Consider the following 23,630-nt stretch of genomic DNA (forward strand, 5'->3'; position numbering starts at 1 on the left):
TGTGGATATCACAAAAGCTCAGTGGCTTGGAGGATCTTCCAGGAACAGCACCGCTGTATTACGTTGTAAGTTGACTGTGGTATTATTATAGTTTTGGGGATCAATATTCAAAAGCATTTAAATGGGGAGGTGAGGCTGTGACCTCCAAAGCTAGGTTAAGGACGGTCCAGGGGTGTAATGATATTCAGTCCACTAACCGGTTAGGTGAGCAGACAAAATTAGAGTAGCTGTATTATGTTTTGGTTTCCTAGTAATATTGAGATCTCTCTGTCTTTTCTTTAATTGTTTCTCACCTAATATTGAGGACTTTCTAAGAGTTAAAAATTATGTTTGATCATAATTCTTAAAAATCCAAAGAATTGCCTAGGTTATGGTGCTTTATTTGATTTTCATGTTAGCTTTGGAAATTTTCTTTTTTTATTATAGGATACTCTGATTTGCTGTAACAAGTGGATGCTTGTAATTTTATTAGAAAATGCATAAATAAATAAATAAAAATTAGAGTAGCTTAAAGGCTGTTCTAAAACTTTATCTGCCAAGCTAGCTGCAGTGCACACCAGTCTGAACTTTGGTGGTAAGCATTTAGCTTCTAGGTTGCTGCACGAACTGGGATTTTTAGTGCAGTAGGGCCAGACATGTCTCGGCATTGAATATCCGGGGTACACATTTCAACGCTATAGAAATGATAAATAGTAGTAGTAGTAGTTTACCACCTTGGCCTGAATATTGATCCCTATATTTCTAATGCAGTTGTGTTAATAATTTCATCACGCAGCAATCTGCAATGTTAAATTACTTCTTTCCATTGTAGTGTGGGACCACTGCAGTCATCATGCTGATTGGTGACCTCTACACCTTAATTAATTATGTGTCCTTCATCAACTACCTCTGCTATGGAGTGACAGTTATGGGTCTAATTGTACTGCGTTTGAAGAAACCCAAGCTCTACAGACCTATAAAGGTAAAAATCATTCTTATGTTGTGTACACTGTATTTATATACATACAGAAACAGTGAAAAAAAGAGGCTGGGGGTAATATAGACAATCAAAACAAATGTGCTACTTTTCATATGTGCGGATTAGAAACGCGTTTTTCCTCTGGTTTTTGAATTAGGCAAGTGTTTTTTCTGCTTATGATGGTTGGATAGTGGAGTGGTTTTCCCCTTCCAATATAACTAAGGCTTTTTCTTTGGGTTTATTATGATTTAGAGCAGTGTTTTTCAACCTTTTTACACCTATGGACCGGCAGAAATAAAAGAATTATTCTGTGGACCGGCATCAGTCCGTGGACCGGCAGTTGAAGAATACTGGGCTAAGTCATGGGCCAGACCCCGCCCATCTCTACCCAATCTCCACCCCAGACCCCGCCCCCATAATAGTACTAGTTGCACCTTGCACGTCCCGTGCCTCATCTGGCAACGTCAGAGAGAAGGCTTCCGGTTCAGGCGCAGGATGCCCGTAGGAGCCACTGCCCGTGGCTTTGTGCACTGAATCAGTTAGGAAGAGGGTGCTGGCTCGAAGATAACGCCGCATCGATCGCACCGTGGACCGGCAGTTGAAAAACACTGTTTTAGGCCTGATGCACGTGCTGGCCCTGTGGACCGGCAGGAAATTTCTGTGGACCGGCACTGGTGGTTGAAGAACACTGATTTAGAGAATGACACAGTGGCTGTTACCCACGGCGAACCACGGGTAACCCGCCAAAATGGGGAGAGAAAAAAAAGTGGTGGCCGTGGGTACGGGGATAAGGCTATTCGCCGCCCCATGGAGCGGTGAATGGCCTTATCTCTGCAGTGAAGTGAGGGAACGTGAACGGTCACCGATCGCGCGGTCCAGCATTCTTCTCCCTCCTTCCTTTCGATCGCCACCGGCCATCTCACTCCCCCTCACCTTGTCTCCCAGCAGCATAAGCGTTTCGACAAGTCACGCGCGGCTGCTTCAAACTTCTCCTCTGACGCAACCGTAAACAGGAAGTTGCGTCAGAGAATAAGTTTTGGGCAACCGCACGCGAGTTGATGAAAGACTCAGGCAGAAGAATAAAACTTTTGAGCAGCATTGGCTGCCTGATGCATGTCTGCAGTTCCCAAATCAAGGCTCTGGCTCCCAACCGACTGCCATATTTCACCCGTGTCTCAGGGGAGAAGGATGTTGGAGTAAATAGCGGTGCTTGGGTCTCCCCTGCAAGAATCGGGCCTCAATTGGGACTTCACTGGAAGGCCCTAAACTCAGTGCAGGGACAGGATGGCGACAAGCTCACAGGGACGGGGCGAAGACAGGGACAAATTTTTTCCCCAGGTTATTCTCTGCTATGATTGTTATGATTTGTGCTTGGTAGTTCTAAGTTTTTCTGAGCGGAGTTGTTGATTTGTTTTGATTTTTTATATACATACACACATTAACGACCTTACTTACTTTTTGTGAGGTAGGGGGTTCCCAAAAATGTTATTGTCTGGATGTTTTAATCATATTTGTGTTATTGATCTTAGTACTGTTATCATTATTTGAAGGTGGTTTTATTTTGATGTCTTCTATGGTTCTGCAGGGGCCGGGAGGGGAGAGGTGATTCTGAAGCAGACACTAATCCCCGGATTCTGGATACAGTATTAACAGACTGGCACCAGAATTTGTGCACAGGTCAGAGATCCACGTGCAGCCTAGTTGCCAAATTGGTTCAATTACTGGTTAATTAAGGCAATTATGAGTGCTAACAAGCACTTAACTGATACCAATTGGAGGTTACAGATGGATCTGGATTTTCCACCAACTGCGCCGTTCTGATCTAGTATAGATCTTAAAAAGAGCCAAGGCCATGGGAGGGGCATGGGCAGGATGTTTCTAAAAGCATAGTTTTAAAGAATTAGGCTATCCGTGTGTATCTTTGGGCATGGAAATTACACCTGTTTTTAAGAGGCATTAAGTCTTTTGCTGAAAGTTAGGTTTGACTTGTGTACTGCACTTGAATTCTTTAAAGGTTGAGTGACCTTTATAGCAGGGGTAGGGAACTCCAGTCCTTGAGAGCCGTATTCCAGTCGGGTTTTCAGGATTTCCCCAATGAATATGCATTGAAAGCAGTGCATGCAAATAGATCTCATGCATATTCATTGGGGAAATCCTGAAAACCCGACTGGAATACGGCTCTCGAGGACCGGAGTTCCCTACCCCTGCTTTATAGAATGATCCTTAGCAAGGATCATTTCAGCGCTGATCTTTTGGTGCTATATATAGAATCCAGCCCTACATAAGGATGAATTAGTAAAAGTTTGAAATGAACAGGAGTACCATTCTTTAAAGCTCCAGCACTAGTCTTCATGACTGGCATTTCTGTCCATAAATTTCAAACATGTGCCAACTAAACTCCTCTTTAAGTTTGTTACCCGGGGCTTAATTTCTGGCAGAAAAATTTAGAACAGTATTTCAAGACCTTTTTTCCAGGCCCCCCAAGGAGCTAGCGGTGTAAATGAGTTCTAGCTAAGCCAGGGAAACAGAACAGATCCACTGATTTAACATGGATCATCTCTGGCCCCACTATCTCTCAGAGGATGCAGAGCAGAGGAGTATCCTTAGATGGAAGGAGGAGAAGGGTTCCTTGTTTTTTTGTACGATTTCCACTTACAGTTGAAGTGGTTGCAAGAGAAGACAAGCAAGGAAAAGGGAACACATTTTGAATTTAGCTCATACCTTTTTCACTAGCAGCTCAAAGCAATTTACATCCAGGTTCAGTCAGTTTTTCCCTGTCCCAGAAGGATCTGCAATTAAACTAAACTAAACCTTAAGTTTGTATACCGCATCATCTCCATAAAGATAGAGCTTGACACGGTTTGCAGGTAATTCAATAAATGAGGGAAGGACATAAGAAATTAGAGGTTATGAAGAGGATAGCTAGCTTTACATTTTAAATAGATAGCTTTACGTTTTGGAGAAAAGCCAGGTTTTCAGGTGCTTTCGGAATATTTGGAATGAGCCTAGGTTCAGCAGCGGGGCAGGGAGGTTATTCCAAAGCTCAGTGAATTTGAAGAAAAGAGATTTCCCTAATTTACCTGCAAACATGACACCTTTTAACGAGGGGAAAGATAGTTTGAGTATGTGGGCGGATCTGGTAGTGTCAGGTCTCGAAGAATTCCAGGATAGTGGGATTAGGGGAGGAAGAATGCCATGCAGGATCTTGAAAATTAGGCAGGTACATTTAAAGTGAATACTTGAAATCACCGGAAGCCAGTGAAGTTTTGACAGAAGCGGGGAAGCATGATCGAATTTGCTTTTTGCGAAGATCAACCTAACCGCAGTGTTCTGGATCCGCTGAAGTCTTTGAAGATTTTTCTTGGTTAGACTTAGATAGATGGAATTACAGTAGTCCAGTCTGGAAAAAATGATTGATTGTACAAGGACAGCAAAATGTTGTTTGCGGAAGCAGGATCTCACTTTCCTCAACATGTGAAGACTAAAAAAACATTTAGAGAATGAAATGGGGACAAATATTTCCCTGTCCCCGCGGGAACTCATTTTCCTGTCTTGGCGAGTTCTTTTCCTGCCCCTGCCCCTTCCCTGCAAGCTCAGTCCTCATCCGCATAAGCCTCAAACACTTTAAAGTCATAAATGTTTGAGGCTGAGTTTACAGGAAAATGAGTTCCCATGGGGATGGGGAAAAATTTGTTCCCTTGTCATTCTCTATCTTCAATCAAAGTGTATACCTGCAGCAACGAAGGGTTAAGTAACTCACCTAACCATTAGTGAATGAGGTGGAGCTGTACCTTCACAACTCTTCCTCTCTCCAACCCCTTGAAAAGGCAAAAAAGCGAACCAGACTTAAAATTGCAGGACCTCTCAATCTTCTGAGGATACCAAGGAAAGCAGACACTTTGGTTCTTCAACCGCCGGTCCGCGGACTGGTGCCAGTCCGCAGAAATTTCCTGCTGGTCTCTGCAGGGCCGGCGAGATCAAGGCTTGCCTGCAGCAATGCAGTGATTCACTTTGGCAGCCTTGGGGCTTTTACTGAGTTGCGGTCCGCCTCTGATGATGCAACTTCCTCTTTCCTCAGAGGCGGCACGACCCATCAAAGGACCCAAGGCTTTCTAAGTGAATCGCTGTGCTGCTGCAGCAAGTATTGAGAGCTGCTGGGAGGGGAGCACAGGGAAGAGGAGGAAGCCACTGTTGGAGGCTGGGAAGCTGCTGGACAAGGGAAAATAAAGGGGAGTACTGCTACTGGACCTGGAGGGAGAGGGAAGGAGAGATGCTGCTGGGAGGGGAGGAGGGAAAGGGAAGAGAGTTACTGCTGGACAGGGCAAGAGGAAAAAAGGAAGGAAACAGGGAGATTAGAGGAGGGGGAGGGGAAGGAGTCAGGGTGGAATGGAGAGATCAGATGAGAGAAAGGGGAGAGACAGGAATGAGAAAGTAGAGAGAGATTGATGCTGGGAAGGGGGTCAGCAGAGAAATAAGGAGAGAGGGACAAAGAAGCTAGATCTGGTGTAGTAGAGATAAAAATGAAGAGAGCAGTGAAACTGGAATAAATCATGTAAAAAGGAGGGGCATAGAATGAAGGCAGATACCATATGGAAGGGGGAGAGGGCAGACAGTGGATGAAAGGGGCAGATTCTGGATTGAAGAGACAGAGAGGGCAGAGAGTGAAAAGAAGATGAAAGCAGAAACCAGAGACAACAAAAGGTAGAATAAAATGATTAGAATATATCAGATTTGAAATATGTATCGTGCTAGACCTGGTGTTAGACATAACTGGGGACCGCAAAGCACAGGCTGTGCTTTTTTAGCTTCCAGCTGGCGTAGGCCCTAGTTGCACTCCCCTAACACTATTCCTGTCATGTGTGACTGCGGTATTCTGTTAGCATGATATTTCTGTGTAGCATTCTGTATCAATTTGGCTTATTCAGTTTTCTTGATAGTAGAGGGGGTATATGTGAAAGGGAGGGGTGACAGGGGTTTTGTTTATCCTTGCTCTGTATTATTTGTATTTATAAAATGACAATTGTACGGAATATTGTTTCTTTTTATACTTTAATAAAATACGTTCAGTATAAAATCATAACTATTTGAGGCTTGTGCGGATGGGATCAGATGGTTTGCGGAAACGGGGCAGAGACAGGGTTTTTGATTTCAGTCTTAGTAGTTGGCTGGTCCACAAAATAATTCTTTTATTTTCGCCAGTCCACAGGTGTAAAAAGGTTGAAGAACACTGCTCTAGAGACTCCTGAGGGGCTGTCAGTCAGATTTCCAGATATGCTTAATGAATATGCATGAGACAAATTTGGATGCCTATTACCTCCCATGATATGTCAATCTGTCTCATGCGTATTAGGCATAGCCTGAAAACCCGACTGGCTGGTAGTCCTCCAGGACAGTTTTAAGAACCACTGCTCTAGAGCACTGTACTTCAACCACCGGTCCATAGGGCCGGCACATGCATCGGGTCCGAGACAGTGTTCTCCAGCCGCCAGTCCAATCGATGTGGCGTTATCTTTGGGCCAGCTCCCTCTTCCTCACTGACACAGTGCACAAAGACACGGGTAGCGGCCCCTACATGCGTCCCGCACCTGAACCGGAAGACTTCTGTCTTGACGTCGCAGCATCGGAGGGAAGGCTTCCGGTTAAGGTGCGGGACCCGCGCGGAGCCACTTCCTGCATCTTTGTGCACTGCGTCAGTGAGGAAGAGGGAGCCGGCCTGAAGATAACACCGGGGGCACCATAAAATGGCCAGAAGTTAAGGCACAGCATGGAGGGAGGGAGACAAAGGTAGAGGGAATGGTTTTAGTTTTTAATTTAGTGACTGAATTGTGTTAATTTTGAGAATTTACCTCTGCTTTCTGTATAATCTGTGCTTTGGTAAGAATTAATGTTGAAAAGCATATGTACAGCATGCTTTGTGTAGTTTAATTTTGTGGTTAAGATATTTTGTGTATATATGAAAATGGAAAAAAATAGTTTTACAATTAATACTATTATGGGGGCCGGGTCTGGGGTAGAGATGGGTGGGGTCTGGCCCACGAATTAGCCCAGTGTTCTTCAACTGCCGGTTCACAAAATAATTTTATTTCCGCCAGTCCATAGGTGTCAAAAGGTTGAAGAACACTGCTCTAGAGGATCACCAGATATTAGGAGTTTAGACTCAAGAGCTTGGGATAGAGGACCAGGGACATAAGAGGAGAGCAAAGGAGAGTAGAGTAAAAGGGACCCATTCTCACTACCCTTCTCTTCTTTACCTCATTGATCTTCCATTCCCAGCCACCATCATGCACCAGTTCTCCATGAGGATTAGGAGGAAGAGTATGAAAAGTGTGTTGTTCGCATATCTGTTTATTGTGGAGGGGGGAGCTGAAAATTCACACCCACCCCACCCCCTTTCTCTACGCCACAGTTTCATTTCCTTTTGACCTACATGTTAAGACGTGGATTGCAAACCTTGGCTGGAGGGAAAGGAGAAGGGAAGGTCTTTATGTCATTCATCATGAAAATCAACTGGATGAATATGACTACATTTTCATTGCTACATTCATTTTATACAAAAGTTCCTTATCTCTTGATCATACAAATGTGGTGAATATTTTGTGTTCCTGCTATGTCTGACTCCAAAACACAGGTGGTATTTCTGAGCAGCTCATCCACTTTCTTTCTTTCAGATAAATCTCCTTATTCCAATCACTTACCTGATATTCTGGGCATTTCTCTTGATCTTCAGTTTCTATTCTGAACCAGTGGTGTGCGGAATTGGACTTATCATCATATTAACAGGAGTGCCTGTGTTTTTCCTGGGAGTGTATTGGAGAAAAAAGCCAAATTGTATACATAGGTTTATTGGTAAGAGACCAAGTATTGTTCCTTGACTAAGCCATTATCATTAGTATTGTTTGTAGAATTGTTAGCTGTCTTTATCTTTTTTAAAAAAATTTTATATGTCGATTTATTGCTTTGCATTCAAACCATTTAATTTTAAATTCAAACCATGGCTAAAATGTGATTTAATTTATGAATGCTTATCCAGTATGCTGTCCAGTATGGGTATAATATAATATGTCTCTACCATCAAGTTAAAAATACAGTACATAAAAATATAACAGCATAAAACAAACAAATCTAAAGCAAAAGCATCATAAAAATTGTCCTAATATAATAACAATATGAGGAGGTGCTGACAAGTTCTCAGACCAACCAAGAAGAGAATGATGTGGATATGGTTCAATCAGTGATATGAAACAAGGTCAAAACAGAATTTCGTTTCTGCAAATTGGCACTTAACAAAATAAGATAACTCTCTTTTCAGCTACAGTGGCAAAATAACACTCAGAATTTAGGAAGTTGGTTAGTTGGGCTGAGAACTTTTCAGCACCCCCTCGTATATTTTAAAAATTAATTCTCTTAAGATTACTTTTATTACAGTTACTGTGTCCTCTTATAACTGTTGTACACTGCCTTGGGTGAATCTCTCCATAAGGGTGGTGAATAAAGTGTAATAAATATATTAATTAAACCCCATAAAATAATTGTGTCAATTGACAGGGGACCAGAGGCAGGTCTCCTTTGTGATAACAAAGCAGTGGAAGGAGCGGGATGGTGTCAGAGTTTGGACAACTAAGAATTTGACACATCCTTAGGACTCTATGCTGCCTTAGTTTTGATAGCAATAAAAATACTTGAGAGTTTTATATAAGAAGAGGCTGACATGCTAATATCTTAGGCTCCCTTTTACAAAGCCCGACAGTGCGGTAAATGCTCCAACGCCCATAAGAATTGCATGTGAGAGATTGGAAAAGCTGGGCCTCTTCTCCCTTGAAAAGAGGAGACTACGAGAGGACATGATTGAAACATTCAAAATACTGACTTAGTAGAGAAAGACAGACTGTTCACCCTCTCCAAGGTAGGGAGAACGAGAGGACACTCTCTAAAGTAGAGAATGACACGGGGAAAAAATCTGTCCCCGTCACCGGCCCACCATCCTCTGCACCGCCCCGTCACCGCCGTTCCCTTCACCGCCCCGTCACCGCCATCCCTTTCACCGCCCCGTCACCGCCACTGCCATCCCATTCACCGCCCCGTCACCGTCCCCGCTGCATCCATATAAGCCTTAGTACTGTAATATTTAGCTTATTCCTTTCTTATAAATCAAAGTTCCTGCTGCTGAACTAGAGAAAGAGATGTTCAGCTGGCAGGGCTTTGTTTATAAATTTTTATCAACACAACTAAAGCAAAAAATAAATAGAATTTTTTTTCTACCTTTGTTGTCTGGTTTCTGCTTTCCACATCTTCTCATTCAATTCCTTCCATCCACTGTGTGTCTTCTCTCTGCGTCTTCCATTTGCTGTTACTGTGCCTCTCCCTTCACTCCCCCCCAATTGGTCTAGCACCCATCTTCTTCCCTCCGCTCCCCCATAGTCTGGCATCTGTCTTCTTCCCATTCTGTCTTCCACATTTCCCTTCAGGGTCTGTTCCTCTCCACCCTCCTTCAATGTCTGTCCTATTCCTTTCCACCACCACCCTTCCCTCCCTCCTTTACCATCTGTTCCTTTCTACCACCCTTCAGCTCCTCTCGCGTGGCCTATCTATCTACCTTCCTCCCTCTTATTTTCATGGCACATTACAATGTAATTTGTGCAAGCCACTGGAGCCTGCGAGCTCGGTCCCTGTCCCATCCCCACAAACCATCTCGCTTCTGTGCTCCTATTTTCCCCATTTCTAATATCTCCCCTATGTATCTGCCATTGCCCCCCCCCTGTGTCCATATACCATCCCCATGGCATGTCCCCTTTATGTCTCTGTCCCTATGCCCCATGCACATAATTTCCCCTCTTTCTGTTACCTTCCTGTGTCCAGATTTCCCCTATCTTCCTCTTCCATACCAGTGTGTCTCTTCTTTTCAACCCCATCTAGCTTTTTTCCCTCTTTCTTCCCCCCCCCCCCCCTGCTTCTAGCATCTGGCTCACCTGCCTGTCCTTCCCTTTCTTTCCTGCTGTGGATTTTTCTTCCGTTTTCATCCCCTTGGCCCAGAATCCTTTTCCCTTTCACTCCCTCCTTCCAATTTGAGCCGGGAACACTAGCGATCGCACGGTCCCCGCAGCCACTACCTGCCTGCCCAATCGATCCTAGTGTTTAGCCAGCTCTCTCCCTTCTCCTCACCTTAGTTTATAGGTTTTCTTTTTCGGCGACCCGCACACTATCAGAGAGCCGCGCACGCGCGGCTGCTCAGTGTTCAATCTTCTGCTCTGCTGCAACTTCCTGTTTCCGGTTGCATCAGAGAAGATTGAACACTGAGCAGCCGCGCGTGCGCGGCTCTCTGATAGCGTGCGGGTCGCCGAAAAAGAAAATCTACAAACTAAGGTGAGGAGAAGGGAGAGAGCTGGCTAAACACTAGAATCGATTGGGCAGGCGGGTGTGAGCTGCGGGGACCGCGCGATCCTTCATGCCTCACTGCGGGGACAAGACCATTCACCGCCCCGCGGGCGGTGAATGGCCTTGTCCCCGTCGCCGCAGCGACTGCTAGTTTTCTTCCCCGTTTTCGGCGGGTGACCTGCGGCTAAAATGCGGTGGCCGCGGGTAAACCGCCACCGTGTCATTCTCTACTCTAAAGTTAAAAAGGGATAGATTCCGTACAAACATAAGGAAATTCTTCTTCACCCAGAGAGTGGTAGAAAACTGGAGTCTGTTATAGGGGAAAACACCCTCCAGGGTTTCAAGACAAAGTTGGACAAGTTCTTGCTAAACTGGTGAGACTGGACTCATTTGGAGCACTGGTCTTGACCTAGGGGCCTCTGCGTGAACGGACTGCCGGGCAGGATGGATCATTGGTCAGACCTAGCAGTGGCAATTCTTATGTTCTTATGGGGGTTGGAGCATTTACCGCACTATTGGGCTTTGTAAAAGGGAGCCTTAATGACTTTGCAAATGTAATAATGTATGCAAAAATGATAAATAATGCATATCACAAGTTTTTATCAGTTTTATGCATGCTATTTTTGAGCATGTAATTTTATATTTAAGAAATTAGTAAATACTCAAACTTGCCAATGAATCATACAAATGGACCTATTAGCCATGTTCACGTTCCAAACCTGCACATGGGAAATGCTGCAACTTTCTGTGAAATTCAGCTCAGGAAGGTGTAGCACCTTTTTTTCTTTTTTGGTAATAAACTCCACAATTTCTCATGGGCTATGTTGCAAAATAAATGCCATAACTCCATGTCATATTATTTAAATGGATTGTTATCATGAGAAAAACTTTCTGTGGTACTAAGTCCTTTGCCTGCAAACTAAGTCCATTGCCTGCAAGACTGCAATATGTCAACAAATTAATAACATTTCCTCTTTCCTTTCTCTTTTTGTGTGCACATAGAATCCATGACCTACTGCGGACAGAAAGTTTGCTATGTTGTTTACCCGCAACAGGACTCCCCAGAAGATGACGTATCTTGCAGTCATTCCCAGCTACCAGAAAATGAAAAACTTTCATAAAATAATGGCATTTTACACAAGACAAAAAGTAGCTTTTGTTTACATCATGATTTTTTTTTTTTTTGTCAAATACTTTCTCAAAAATATATATGTTTAGAGGTGATCATAGTTCTTGTGCTTCACTAGGGTGCACTATTAAGTCTGTATAAAGAAGCATCAACTTGTTCTGTTTTCTTGTTTCCTAAAAAAAACAAAAAAAAACAACGAAACAAGGAGCCAGTTCAGTGTAGTCACTGAGGGGGCATTTCTATTACTCATTGATAGGCGCTTATTCTGTAATGGAACCTAGGTAACTGGGATCCATTATAAAATACTAACATAATGGTAGGTGCCAACACTTACACAAGCCCTGAGACAGCCCTAGGAAATCTTAGACCCTCAGTGAACCTTAAGACATGTGTCCCCCACCCCAGGGCAACTCGAGGCCTTATAAGAACATAAGAATAGCCTTACTGGGTCAGACCAATGGTCCATCAAGCCCAGTAACCCGTTCTCACGGTGGCCAATCCAGGTCACTAGTATCTGGCCAAAACCCAAGGTGTAGCAATATTCCATGCAATATTCCAAGCAGTGACTTCCCCCGTGGCATTCTCAATAACAGACTATGGACTTTTCCTCCAGGAACTTGTCCAACCCTTTCTTAAAACCAGCTACACTATCCGCTTTTACAACCTCTGGCAATGGCTTTCTCTCCACCCCTCTCACATCTAGCATCTCTTCTTCCTTGCCATAGTGCTGCTTCTCCCCTTGCCCCCCCCCACCCCTAAGGTGTCAACATCTTTCCTTCCCTTACCTACCTATCTCCTCCTTGTGGGTATCCAGCATATCTCTTTTTTCCTATCTTACTTCCCCATAGTATCCAGCATATCTTTCCTTTTCTCCCTCCATGGTGTCCAGTACCTTTATCCTTACCTACCCTACCCCACCCCTAGGGGTGTTCAGCATCTCCTCATCCTCCTTCCAGGGTGTTCATCAGCTTCTTTCTCTTCTTTACCCCCTCCATGGCAGCCACAGCCTATCAGTCAGCTTGCTGACATAAAACTTCACCTGGCAAGTTCTAGGCCTGCCAGGTCCTACCTCTTCTGAAACAGATATATCACACAAAGAGGGTTTGGAAGAGAAAGGAGGACATAAACACCTTGGAGGAGAATTGGGAGATGCTGAACACAGATATATTGATTGCTGCAGCCCCCACATCATGTCACCCTAGGCAGATGCCTAGTCTTTAGAGGGCAGCAGAAACTGAATCTGCAGCTGAAATTCATCACTCTGTTTTGGCCGGAACTGAAACCAAAACCAGCAACCTCTCCCCACCCCACAGAAAGCCTGTCCCTCTGAGTCAACCCATCTCCTTGACCGTTCTGTGCCACCTCCCACCACCTAGAGGCCCTCCCTGGCCCCACCTATAGGCCTATAGGATAAAGTTAAGAGGTGATAGGCTGCAGAGTAATCTAAGGAAATACTTTTTTACAGAAAGGGTGGTACATGCATGGAACAGCCTCCCAGAAGACGTGGTGGAGACAGAGACTGTGTCTGAATTCAGAAGGGCCTGGGATAGGCATGTGGGAACTCTCGGAGAGAGAAAGAGATTAGGTTACTGCAGATGGGCAGACTAGATGGGCCATTTGGCCTTTATCTACCATCATGTTTCTATGTTTCTACCTTCGAAGCCCTGGTGGTCTAATGGCCTCTTTCAGGCAGGAGCAATCCCAAATTGCTCCTGCTCTTGCTGGCTCTGCAGTCAAAAATGGCTGCTGCAACTTGCTGCCACAGCCATTTTGAAACTGAAACCAGCATGGGCTTTTTGGACCGAAACTGAAGAATGGCCGAATCTGGATTCCGCCTAGTTGTCAATTTGACCATGCACCAGCCATAAAGTTGTTGTAAGTGCAGGCACCTAACTAGGGTAGTATTCTGTAAATTACTCGCATAAGTGGGAAGTATGTCCTTCCCATGTTGCGCCCATGTATGCCCCTTTCCAAATATGCGCTACGTAAATTAAGCGGCTATTTGAACCCTGGTACCACTTACATGGATAAGGTTGCCAGATTTTCCTTTCAGAAAATCTGGACCCCCCCAGCCCCCCTCTCCCAGGCCTGCCTAGTTACACCTACCCCTGCCCTAATTCCGCCCACATGCACAGACTTCCTCCCTGCCTGGCACAGCTTTTCAAAACCCAGACAAAGTGCTGGGTTTTGAAAAGCCATCTGGTCCTCTGGACATGTCCTCAAAAGAATGACATGTCCGGGGAAATCTGGATGTCTGCTAACCCTATAGTGTGCACATAAATGCATAAGTGCAGGAATACTAAACATACATATAACAGATGATAAATATGGACACTTAGGTTATAGAATTGACCTTTAAAGCATCTGAGTCAACTCATATCAACCACATGGCAAAACTATGTTAAATCAAAAGCATCCAAACGAGCTGATTTGCCCTTTTCCAGATAATAAAATCACACACTCATCATAAGGAAATCTATAACCTAGGCCAGAGGTGGGCCACATGTAGCCTGCCACTGGATTTTAAGCTGCTCATGTGACCCTGGGAAAAGTACACAGAAAACCCCCCACACAAACGTCATTAATCAGAGGGGGGTTTTTGTAAATGGATACCACAACGGGACAAGACTCATTTGACAATGATAGAAACTGTTTGGAAAGCCAGATGTGTATGGTAACAGATCTTTATGGCAATAATTTTTTGGTCATTACATTAAGTTTTGTTGGCAGTGAACTATAGGGTGCATTCGTTAATTTTCTATGTGTGGCCTGTTAGTGATAGTACTGACATTCATGCAGTTCTCTGTTTAAAGATTGCTCACCCCTGAACTAGGCCCCATAGTTCCAAGCACATTACACATGTAAATGTTTAAAGTGCTATATGTGCAAAGTGAGGGGGGAAGCCAGATATTTTCCTGTTCCTCTCAATTATCCAGCATGATGAGAGCCAGAGCCGGTGGCATGGCCGGGGAGGTCAGAGCCCAGAGCTGTGATGCCCAGCATCGCCCCACTGTGCCCCCCCCCCCACTCTTCCCCCCCGCCCCTCAGTGCATGAGTGCCTCTCCCGCACGCCTCTTGAAACGTTCACCGGCACGAGCAGCGTCTTCCACACCTGCCGCTCGCATCAGCCTGAGCTCCCTTCTGACATCACCTCTCGATCCTGTGACCAGGATGCGATGCCAGAAGAAAGCAGCCCACGGATGATACTGCTCGTGCCAGCAAACATTTCAATGGGTGCAGGGGCGAAAAGGAGAAGAGGCGCCCGTCCCCCTGCGAAGATGGGCCCCCCTCCTTACTACGCCTCAGGCCAGAGTGCATTGATTCTTTCTATATTCTGCTGCTTTAATCAAGAGCAATGAACAAGAATAAAACCTGCCTGTCTTTCTGACCAATCTAAGGTACACACAAACTGTTTATGAAAATTTGGTGTGGGTAGGACACCCAAAAAAGGTTATTAGGGGTGTGTGCAAACATAAATAATCTATTAAGCATTCTTTTCTTTTGGAAAGTAGGCCAAAAAACAGTATTTTTAGATGTCACAAGAAAGCTATAATCTTGCTATAGCCTCATAAGAAATTCCTATTACAAAACTATGAGGAATGCTAGACATAGCGAGAAGCATTTGATTTAAGGAATATCTCCTGTTTGATAGCCTGAGGGGGAAAAATATCCTTTGATAAATTCAGCCTGAAGTCTTTCTCGGGGATATTTACATAAGATAAGTTAAATCAGCCCATGTGTGTAACTTTTTTTTTTTTAAATTCCTGGATGCCAAATTGGGAAACCAAGCTTTTATAAAATCTAAATTACAATCCAAGTTCCAAACCTTAATTGTGGATTTCTCAGCATATGGCTTCAGGAATGATTAACCATCATAAACAGCTGTCAACGTTACTATCTCACTGTAATTTGGGAAGTTGGTGAAAAACATTGATAGTCTCACAGATATCTTAGTGAAAAAAAACAATTAAATATATATATATACACTGTAAATATATAAATGGTCTAAATGTGCTTGCTATAGATTCTAATTTGTCCAGGAGGCACTTTATTTGAAGGTAGTAAAATGACCCTGAATTATTTAAACTGTATTATTTCTAATGTTCATGAAAATGTTTCACATTTGGTATTGTTTATACATTTCATTGTATAGCTTGCATCTCTATAAAAAAAAAAAATGTGATTACTGGTATACCAAAGAATCTTTGTAGAAGTGAGATTACTTTGAGCAGTGACAGTACTTGAAAAATGCAAAATATGGTGGAACAAAACTTATTAACAAGTCACAATGGAAATAAGTGTTAATTGTGTTTCATTATTCATTAGACAGCAAAGCTCTTAGAAAATTTGCACTGTAACACCTTTAAAACAAGATAAAAGTAAACCTTGTACTTCATTGCTGTGAAAGTGTCATGCATTGTAGACAACTCTTGCCCTAAATGGTGGAAATGCAGATGGCCACATTACAGCCTTAGAGGTCACATATACAGAATACCTCAAGACAATCATAGCCCCAGACCAGCCCTAGGTAAATAGTTTCCTCACCTTTAATTAAGATTATGGTTCCCTGTAGATTTGTAGTTCTCTGCCTCCCCTACACATTTTCTTTCCAAAATCTTTGTGACTTCTGGAGAATTGGGCAACAGTATAATAATGGGTGTTTTCAGTTACCCCAACATTGATTGGTTAAATGTTACATTAGGGAGTGCTAGGGAGGTAAAATTCCTAGAAGTCATAAGTGACTGCTTCTTAGAGCAACTGGTCCAGGAACCGACAAGAGGAGGAGCTATTTTAGATTTGGTCCTTAGTGGCATGCAAGGCATAGTACAGAAGTTGTGTTGGGTCCACTGGGAAAGTGATCATAATGTGATCAAATTTGAGCTGATATTGGGAGTGACGTTGCAAAGAAATCTACTGTGGAGGCATTTAGTTTTCAAAAGGGCAACTATGATAAAATGAGGAAAATGGTTAAAAAGAAGCTGAAAGGATCAGTTGCGAAGGTCAGGACTATAAACCAGGTGTGGATATTATTAAAAATACCATCGTGAAAGCCCAGACTAGATGTATTCCACATATCAGCAAAGGTGGAAAGAAGAGGAAAATAGAGGGAATGACACACGGATATGGGTACTTTACAAGTGGGTTGAAGTTAGGATTTAAAAGCAGCTTCAAAAAAGAGCATGATGTAACGAGCCAGGCAATTTGTTCCAGACATACGGTGTAGCAAAGTAGAAGGGACAGTGTCAGGAGGTAGCACTAGCCCAAAAGGGGGTGAACTACATTTCCCAGAATGCACTGAGATCTGCAGCTCAGAACCGAGCCACAAGAGAAGTAATGCAACCTTGCTGAGTCAGAGGGGCAAGACTCAGGCAGGGAAGAGGATATATGTCCTAGCCTGGAGTGATTCCAGAGAGGTCCCCGAGAGAGAGATCCCTGAAGAAGAAATTTCCCTGAGCGGAGAAAAGTCTCAGAGAGAAAAGACTTCCTTTCTGTGGGCTGGAGCAGAGCCCTGGGAAGAAAGAAAGTATGGAGCATGACAAAGCCTGAATACCATAATAGTTGGACTTGGTATAGCACATGATTATGAGCCTCAATCTGTGGAAATATTGATGTCCTTATGTTGAATTAAGAGTTTATTTTGAACTCTGAGCCTGTGAAGAAACAAGACTCAGAGCTATACATAAATAAAAGCTTTTGTTGCACCTTCTAAAGTGGTTATACGGTGAATGTTGGGTGAATGTACACAGGGTTCCAGGAAACCCAGACTGGACTCTGCCACAGTCAATAAGAGGAGTTTGAACTGTTGTGGAAACGGATAGGGAGCCAATGAAGTGACTTGAGGAGAGGGGTAATGTCGGCATAGCAACACTGGCAGAATATGAGGTGTGCAGCAAAGGTCTGAACAAACTGAAGGGGAAAGAGAAGGTTTAGCGCAGGGGTGTCCAACCTTTTGGCTTCCCTGGGCTGCATTGGTCGAAAAAAATGTTTCTGGGGCTGAACAAACATGCAAACGCTGCAGCAAGACAGAGGAGGGAGCCGGCAAGATGGTAAACACCCAGGGGCAGCAGAGGAAAACACTGCATCACCCTCGACCGGGGCCGCACAAAATACTTCACTGGGCCACATGTGGCCCTCGGGCCACAGGTTGGACACCCCTGGTTTAGCGGAAGACCTGTGAGAAGCAAATTACTGTAGTCTAGGAGAGAGGTGACGAGTGTGGTTGAGGACTGTAGCAGTGTACTTGGAAAGGAAAGATTTGATTTTAGCGTTGTAGAGAAAGAAACAACAGGATTTGTCAGTCTGTTAGATATGTGAAGAGAAGGAGAGAGATAAGTCAAAGATGACCAGAAGGTTGCGATCTGAAGAGACATAGAGTATGAGAGCATTATCCACAGATATAGAGAACGGAGGAAGAGGAGAGGTGGATTTAGGAAGAAAGATAAGGAGCTCAGTCTTGGCCATGTTTAATTTTAGATGGCAGTGAGATATCCAGGTAGCAACGTCAGACTAAGAAGCTGAGACTCAGGCCTAGATTCCTATAGAAATTTCCGTTGTAGAGAAGTAGATCAACAACATAGAGGTGATACTCAAATCCAGGAGGAGATTAGAGCACCAAGGGAAGAAGTATAGATGGAGAAAAGAAGAAGTCCCAGGTCGGAGAACTGAGTTACACCGACCAATAGTGGGATAGCAGTGGAATTAGGATCCACCAGAGCATAAGCTATAAGTGCGATGGGAAAGATAATTAGAAAACCATGAGATAACAGAACCCTGAAACCCAACTGAGGACAGAGAATCAATGAATAGGTGGTGATCTACAGTGTCAAAAGCCGCAGAAAGATTGAGGAGGATAAGGGTGGAGTAGAGACCTTTGGATTTGACCAAGTACAGATCACTGGAGACATTAGCAAGGGCAGTTTCTATAGAATCTATTACAAGATATCCAGCAATGGACTTATCTTAAAAACATTTGCTTCCTTTATAAACTGCTTTGGTACATACTTTGAATATAAGAGAATAAAAAAGCCTCAGAATTAAGTAGAAATGTGTTATGCCTTTCAAATTTCCATGACAACCATAATATAACATACCCCTTACTCAATTTCAATTAGGCTTATTTCCTTTATAATTTAAAAAAAAACACATTCTTGTATTGACAGTATGGTTTTAGTGTGGCCGTGGAGGCTAACAACCCTATTAATTTAATGTACTGTGTAATGAGACCTTGTAAAAGTGGAACGTGCATGCACAAGAATGTTGGAACAGTAAAACAGTAATTTAAAAAAAAAATCCTCTAATTGTCAGTACTTCAGGCTGCCGAGCAAAAGACCTAGGTTTAGGCTGGCAGAGATAGAGGGAATCTCTGTACTAGAATAGTGACACAGTCAGGGCTCAAGATGCCTGCATTATCAGCTTCCAGAAAGCTGTGGTCTGTGGCAGGAGTGTAGTCAGACCTCTATTTTTGGGTGGACTTAGGGGTGAATTGGGTGGATATAGCCCACACATTCCCTCTCCATCCACTGCCCCTCCCTTCCCTCATACAATATAAATTAATACCTTGACTGGCAGGGATCCTCAAGCCCCACCAGCTAAACAGTCCTCTCCAGAGCCTTCCCAAGCTGTCTAAAGGCGGGAGAGGGGAGATATGATAGTCATATAAATATCTACATAGTATAAATATGCATGAGTTGAGTTTCTTTCATTTAAAAGGAAATTCTGCAATGAGAGGGCATAGGATGAAGTTAAGAGGTGATAGGCTCTTGAGTAATCTGAGGAAATACTTTTTTACAGGAAAGGATGGTAGATGCGTGGAACAGTCTCCTGGAAGAGGTGGTAGAAACAGAGACTGTCTGAATTCAAGAAGGCCTGGGATAGGCATGAGGGATCTCTGAGAGAGAGAAAGAGATAATGTTTACTGCAGATGGGCAGACTAGATGGGCCATTTGGCCTTTATCTGCCGTCATGTTTCTGTTTCTAAATCTCATGGAAATCAGCAGCTTCTGTCCAACGCTGAGAACCTCCATGCATGCTCAATTCACGTGCATTAACTGAGTATGCAAGGAGAGCTCTCAGCATTTGAGGTGAAAGCATGCTGCCAACTGCCCTGAGGTTTTGACAGCTCAGGGAGTCCAGAGAGGACCCTTTAGGATCCCCATCAGCTACACTAACAATGCACATTGGCACTGGGTGGACCCCTGCTCACCTGTAGTTTTTGGATGCTTGAGAGTTATTATTAAAAATAGGCCTAATACTATATCCCATACTATGCCATACCATAAACTGTTCCAGACAAACTACCGGACATGTGGTGAGCATAGTATTACAGCATTTCTTTGATTTTTCTTTTCTGGTGGCTTGCGAGTTCTAGTTAACTGAGTTAACCGGTTAACAGAGAGTCTACTGTAGTTAGGTTACACATTCATTCTAACTGCAACCATAATTACTACTGGGGATGGGACAGATCTGGTATTGAAAATGATGCTGGGTTAACAGCCTAGAACCTTCTATGGGAACAGAGTCTAAAAACCACAGGCTGAAGCCTCTCCTGAGTTGCCCATCTGAAGTCCACTTCCCATTTTGCCCTGAAAGAATAAGATCCAGGCATAGACTTTGTTCTTCTGGCAACTGGTCCCCAGTTGTGAAAGCTTCAGAGCATTTTTGGGAACGGCAAGATCGGCAGTGATGCACAAGGAGAAACAATGTCATCTGCCAACATCATCTTAAATCTCATGACACTGTTAACATGTCATTACTTCTGCAATATGTGGCACATGTGACATGATCTCTTTAGACAGTGGCCCAGTAGCAATGGAGTGAACTTCCACTTTGGGGTTCAGTTCCTGAGTTGGGTCATTGGCTGGGATCACTGTTCAAGGGTAACGTCTAGTGACCAAATACAGGCCCAGGATTGCAGAGTTCCAGAAAAAAAAACAACCCACCCCCACTCAGTACCATCACTGCAGTAGCCAGCTCAGATATCTTGGCAGGGAAGAAACCATTTAAAAACAAGGGGGGAAATTTCAGACAGTTGTAAACGAAGGCCCACGGTCCCAGAATGCAATCCCTTGTTCCAAAAGAGCTGGAAATTCAAAGAAACAGGCGGAGGAACACTGCAAAAATCATAAACAAAGTAAAACAGGAAAAATCAAGTGAATGCAACCAACAATAAACCTCCAACTGTAAACCGTAGGAGAATGAGAGTAAATCCAGACATAAGACGTAATGCAGATAAATGAAGCCTGTGATAAAGCAACAAAATTAGTCAGATTCCAAGACTGCAGACCAGTTTTACGTTTCAATGCTGGCATGAAATTGTGAGTGGGTCCTATGTTTTTTTCTCTACAGGTCATCACTGCTTCCAAGTAAGGCTTTATGAAAATTATGTGGGGGGTGGGGCTTCCTTCCATGCCTCCCTAGCTTTAGTACTCCAATAGAATTTCCTCAAGTCAACAATAACTTAACATCTCTTCACAGAACCTCAGCGGTAAAACTCTGGGCTCAGTTGTTTCATTGCCCTAAGCTTTTCGTAACATTTCTTCATTGGCTCTTTTATTTAATATTTCTCTTATCATTTTAAACTTTTTGACTTTTCATCTTGTCCCGTAAAGAGTGGAGATTGGATACTGACAGTGCGGTGCGTATTTAAAAAGGTCGATTTGAACTTGCTTAATAGTTGTTAAAGTATGTTGAGACAATTTTTAGATTTAATAGGATTTTAAATTTGTCATAGGGAATGTTCTTGAAAAAGCATTTGGCATAACATGTTGAACAGGAGACCCCCCCCCCTTGAGTAAAGGCGCATGAGACTTAATTATAAGCTAAGTAAAATTTTAAAAATCTTTTTATTGAAAGTCAAAAAATTTTAAAATGATAAGAGAAATATTAAATAAAAGAGCCGATGAAACAATTGAGCTCAGAGTTGTACCACTGAGGTTCTGTGAAGAGATGTTAAGTTATTGTTGACTTGAAGAAATACTATTGGAATATTATCGATTATACCCCTGCAAATTAAATAATTGCCTTAGAAGATTGAATGCTCTAGCGTTAGTACATTCCAGTGACATTGGGAACTTCCTTATTTACATACTTCACAGTACAGTATAAACATCTTTTTTTATTGAGCAGAATAATTATGAATGCTGTCCTTGATACATACATAATTGTGGTGGGGTTTTAACAAGCCCCATGTTCCTTAGATGTGCATAAACCAGCATCTAAATTATGATTTTAGAAAGCTGGGATGTACACATTCAAATTGTGAAGATGTGCACATGGCATAGGGGTATGATCTGGAAGTATTCTAGATGGAAATCAATCAGGGCAAAAATATACACTTGCATTTCCCATTTCAGAAAGTGCTTGTTTTGAACAGCACTCAACTGGAGGCTTTAGGGGAGATCACCTCCTTTTCCCCCAGGGTTTTCAGTCTTCTCCAAAAATGATACTGGAAATTGGGCTCTGTGACAGCTTGGAGAAACACAGATGTGTAGGTTTCCAAAATGGCAGATGTACATAGGTGTGTGCTGGATATATATGTGTATGCTCTGAAATAGCAACATGCACTTGTATTTGCCGGGATATAGATGGGTACATTGCCATGTTGGCCCTGTTGATAATTTAGATTTTGACACTTGTAAAATAGATGCTCTCATTGTAAATAGATGGGACGACTTCCCTATGAGAGGCTAAAGTGGCTAGGGCTCTTCAGCTTGGGGAAGAGACGTTTTAGGGGTGATATGACAGAGGTCTATAAAATACTAAGTGGAGTGAAAAGGGTAGATGTGAATTGCTTTTTTTATTTTTTCCAAAAATACTAGGACTGGGGGGCATGCGATGAAGCTAGTAAGTAGTAGATTTAAAAGAAACCAGAGAAAATATTTATTCGCACACCACACAACTTCTCTGGAATTCGTTGCCAGAGAATGTGGTGAAATCAGTTAGCTTAGCAGGGTTTTAAAAAGGCTTTGATAATTTTCTAAAAGAGAAGTCCATAGGCCATTATTGAGATGGCTTGGGGAAATCCACTGCTTATTCCTAGGATACGCAGCATAAAATCTGTTTTACTACTTGGGATCTAGCTAGGTACTTGGGACCTGCGTTGGCCACTGTTGGAAACAGGATACTGGGCTTGATGGACCTTTGGCCTGTCCCAGTATGGCAACTCTTATGTTCTTATTTCTGTAAGTATTTCAGAAAAGGCTCTACATTGGAAGATTCCTTTCTAAACTACTAACAAAAACTGACATGTTCCGACCTGGACATCATAATTCCTGTTTCTCTATGTTCTATCTAAAATGGGGCTCTGCATGTCCAACTGTAATGCTCAGTTATAAAATAAGAGAAAGAAAGTTGTGCTTCTCCTCAAACCTCTCATCACTGAACTATAAATACTGTCACAACATTCTATGGCAGAGCTGACTCCAGATGAAGAGCCCAAAACTTGATGTAGCAGTCATGAAGTGCAAACTTTGCTCCCCCCCCCAAAAACCCAGCAAGTCTTTGCAAATTTCATCCAACACTTAGGGCTCCTTTTACGAAGGCGAACTAGGGCCTTAAAGCGCGGAATAGCGCGCGCGAGCTGCTACCGCCTCCATTTGAGCAGGCGGTAGATTTTCGGCTAGAACCATGTGCGCGATAAAACCGCTAGCGCACCTTCGTAAAAGGAGCCCTTAGTCAACACAAATTAGAAAGGCAGTGATAGCGTCATGGTAGACCAGGTAGAATCAGCTTTGCAATTTGAGTGTCACTGCTGCTAATACTAATAAAAATAATTTTTGTGTTTCTAGAGTCCACTTTTTGTTTACCCTTTCCTCAGTGGACGAGCAGAGTGTGCTTCAGACCATATCATAAATGCAAGGTATTAACGTAACTCTACACCAAGAAACCACCAGATTTAAGCCAAGAGGCAGAATGGCACATCTGGCTGTAAATGTTGGTATGTCTTGGTCAGTATTGATTATGGGGTCCTTTTACTAAGCTGTGGCAAAAACTGGCCTCAGTACACTCTTGCGCTAAAGCTATTTTAACTGCAGCGATAAAATGTCCAATTTTCTATTTGTTATATTAATGGCCATGCACTGAAATAGCCATTAGCCTGAGGCCATAAAAAAAAATGATCACTTACTACCACCCATTTTGTAAGCGGTTAAGGGCTCAAGTGATAATCCTAAA

General features: G+C 43.1%; 1 protein-coding gene across 1 annotated transcript in view; it reads left to right on the plus strand.

Moving 5' to 3' along the window:
* SLC7A10 (solute carrier family 7 member 10) overlaps positions 1-12,978 on the plus strand; it is a 122,045-nt gene extending 109,067 nt beyond the window's left edge. The window contains exons 9-11 of the mRNA XM_033940099.1: positions 812-961; positions 7,627-7,804; positions 11,333-12,978. Coding sequence (XP_033795990.1) covers positions 812-961; positions 7,627-7,804; positions 11,333-11,451 — 447 coding nt within the window. The 3' untranslated portion in view covers positions 11,452-12,978. The remainder of the gene's footprint in view (positions 1-811; positions 962-7,626; positions 7,805-11,332) is intronic.
* Positions 12,979-23,630: the final 10,652 nt, after the last annotated feature.

The sequence above is a fragment of the Geotrypetes seraphini genome, chromosome 4 (assembly GCF_902459505.1).
Source record: "Geotrypetes seraphini chromosome 4, aGeoSer1.1, whole genome shotgun sequence".
Taxonomy (NCBI): Eukaryota; Metazoa; Chordata; class Amphibia; order Gymnophiona; family Dermophiidae; genus Geotrypetes; species Geotrypetes seraphini.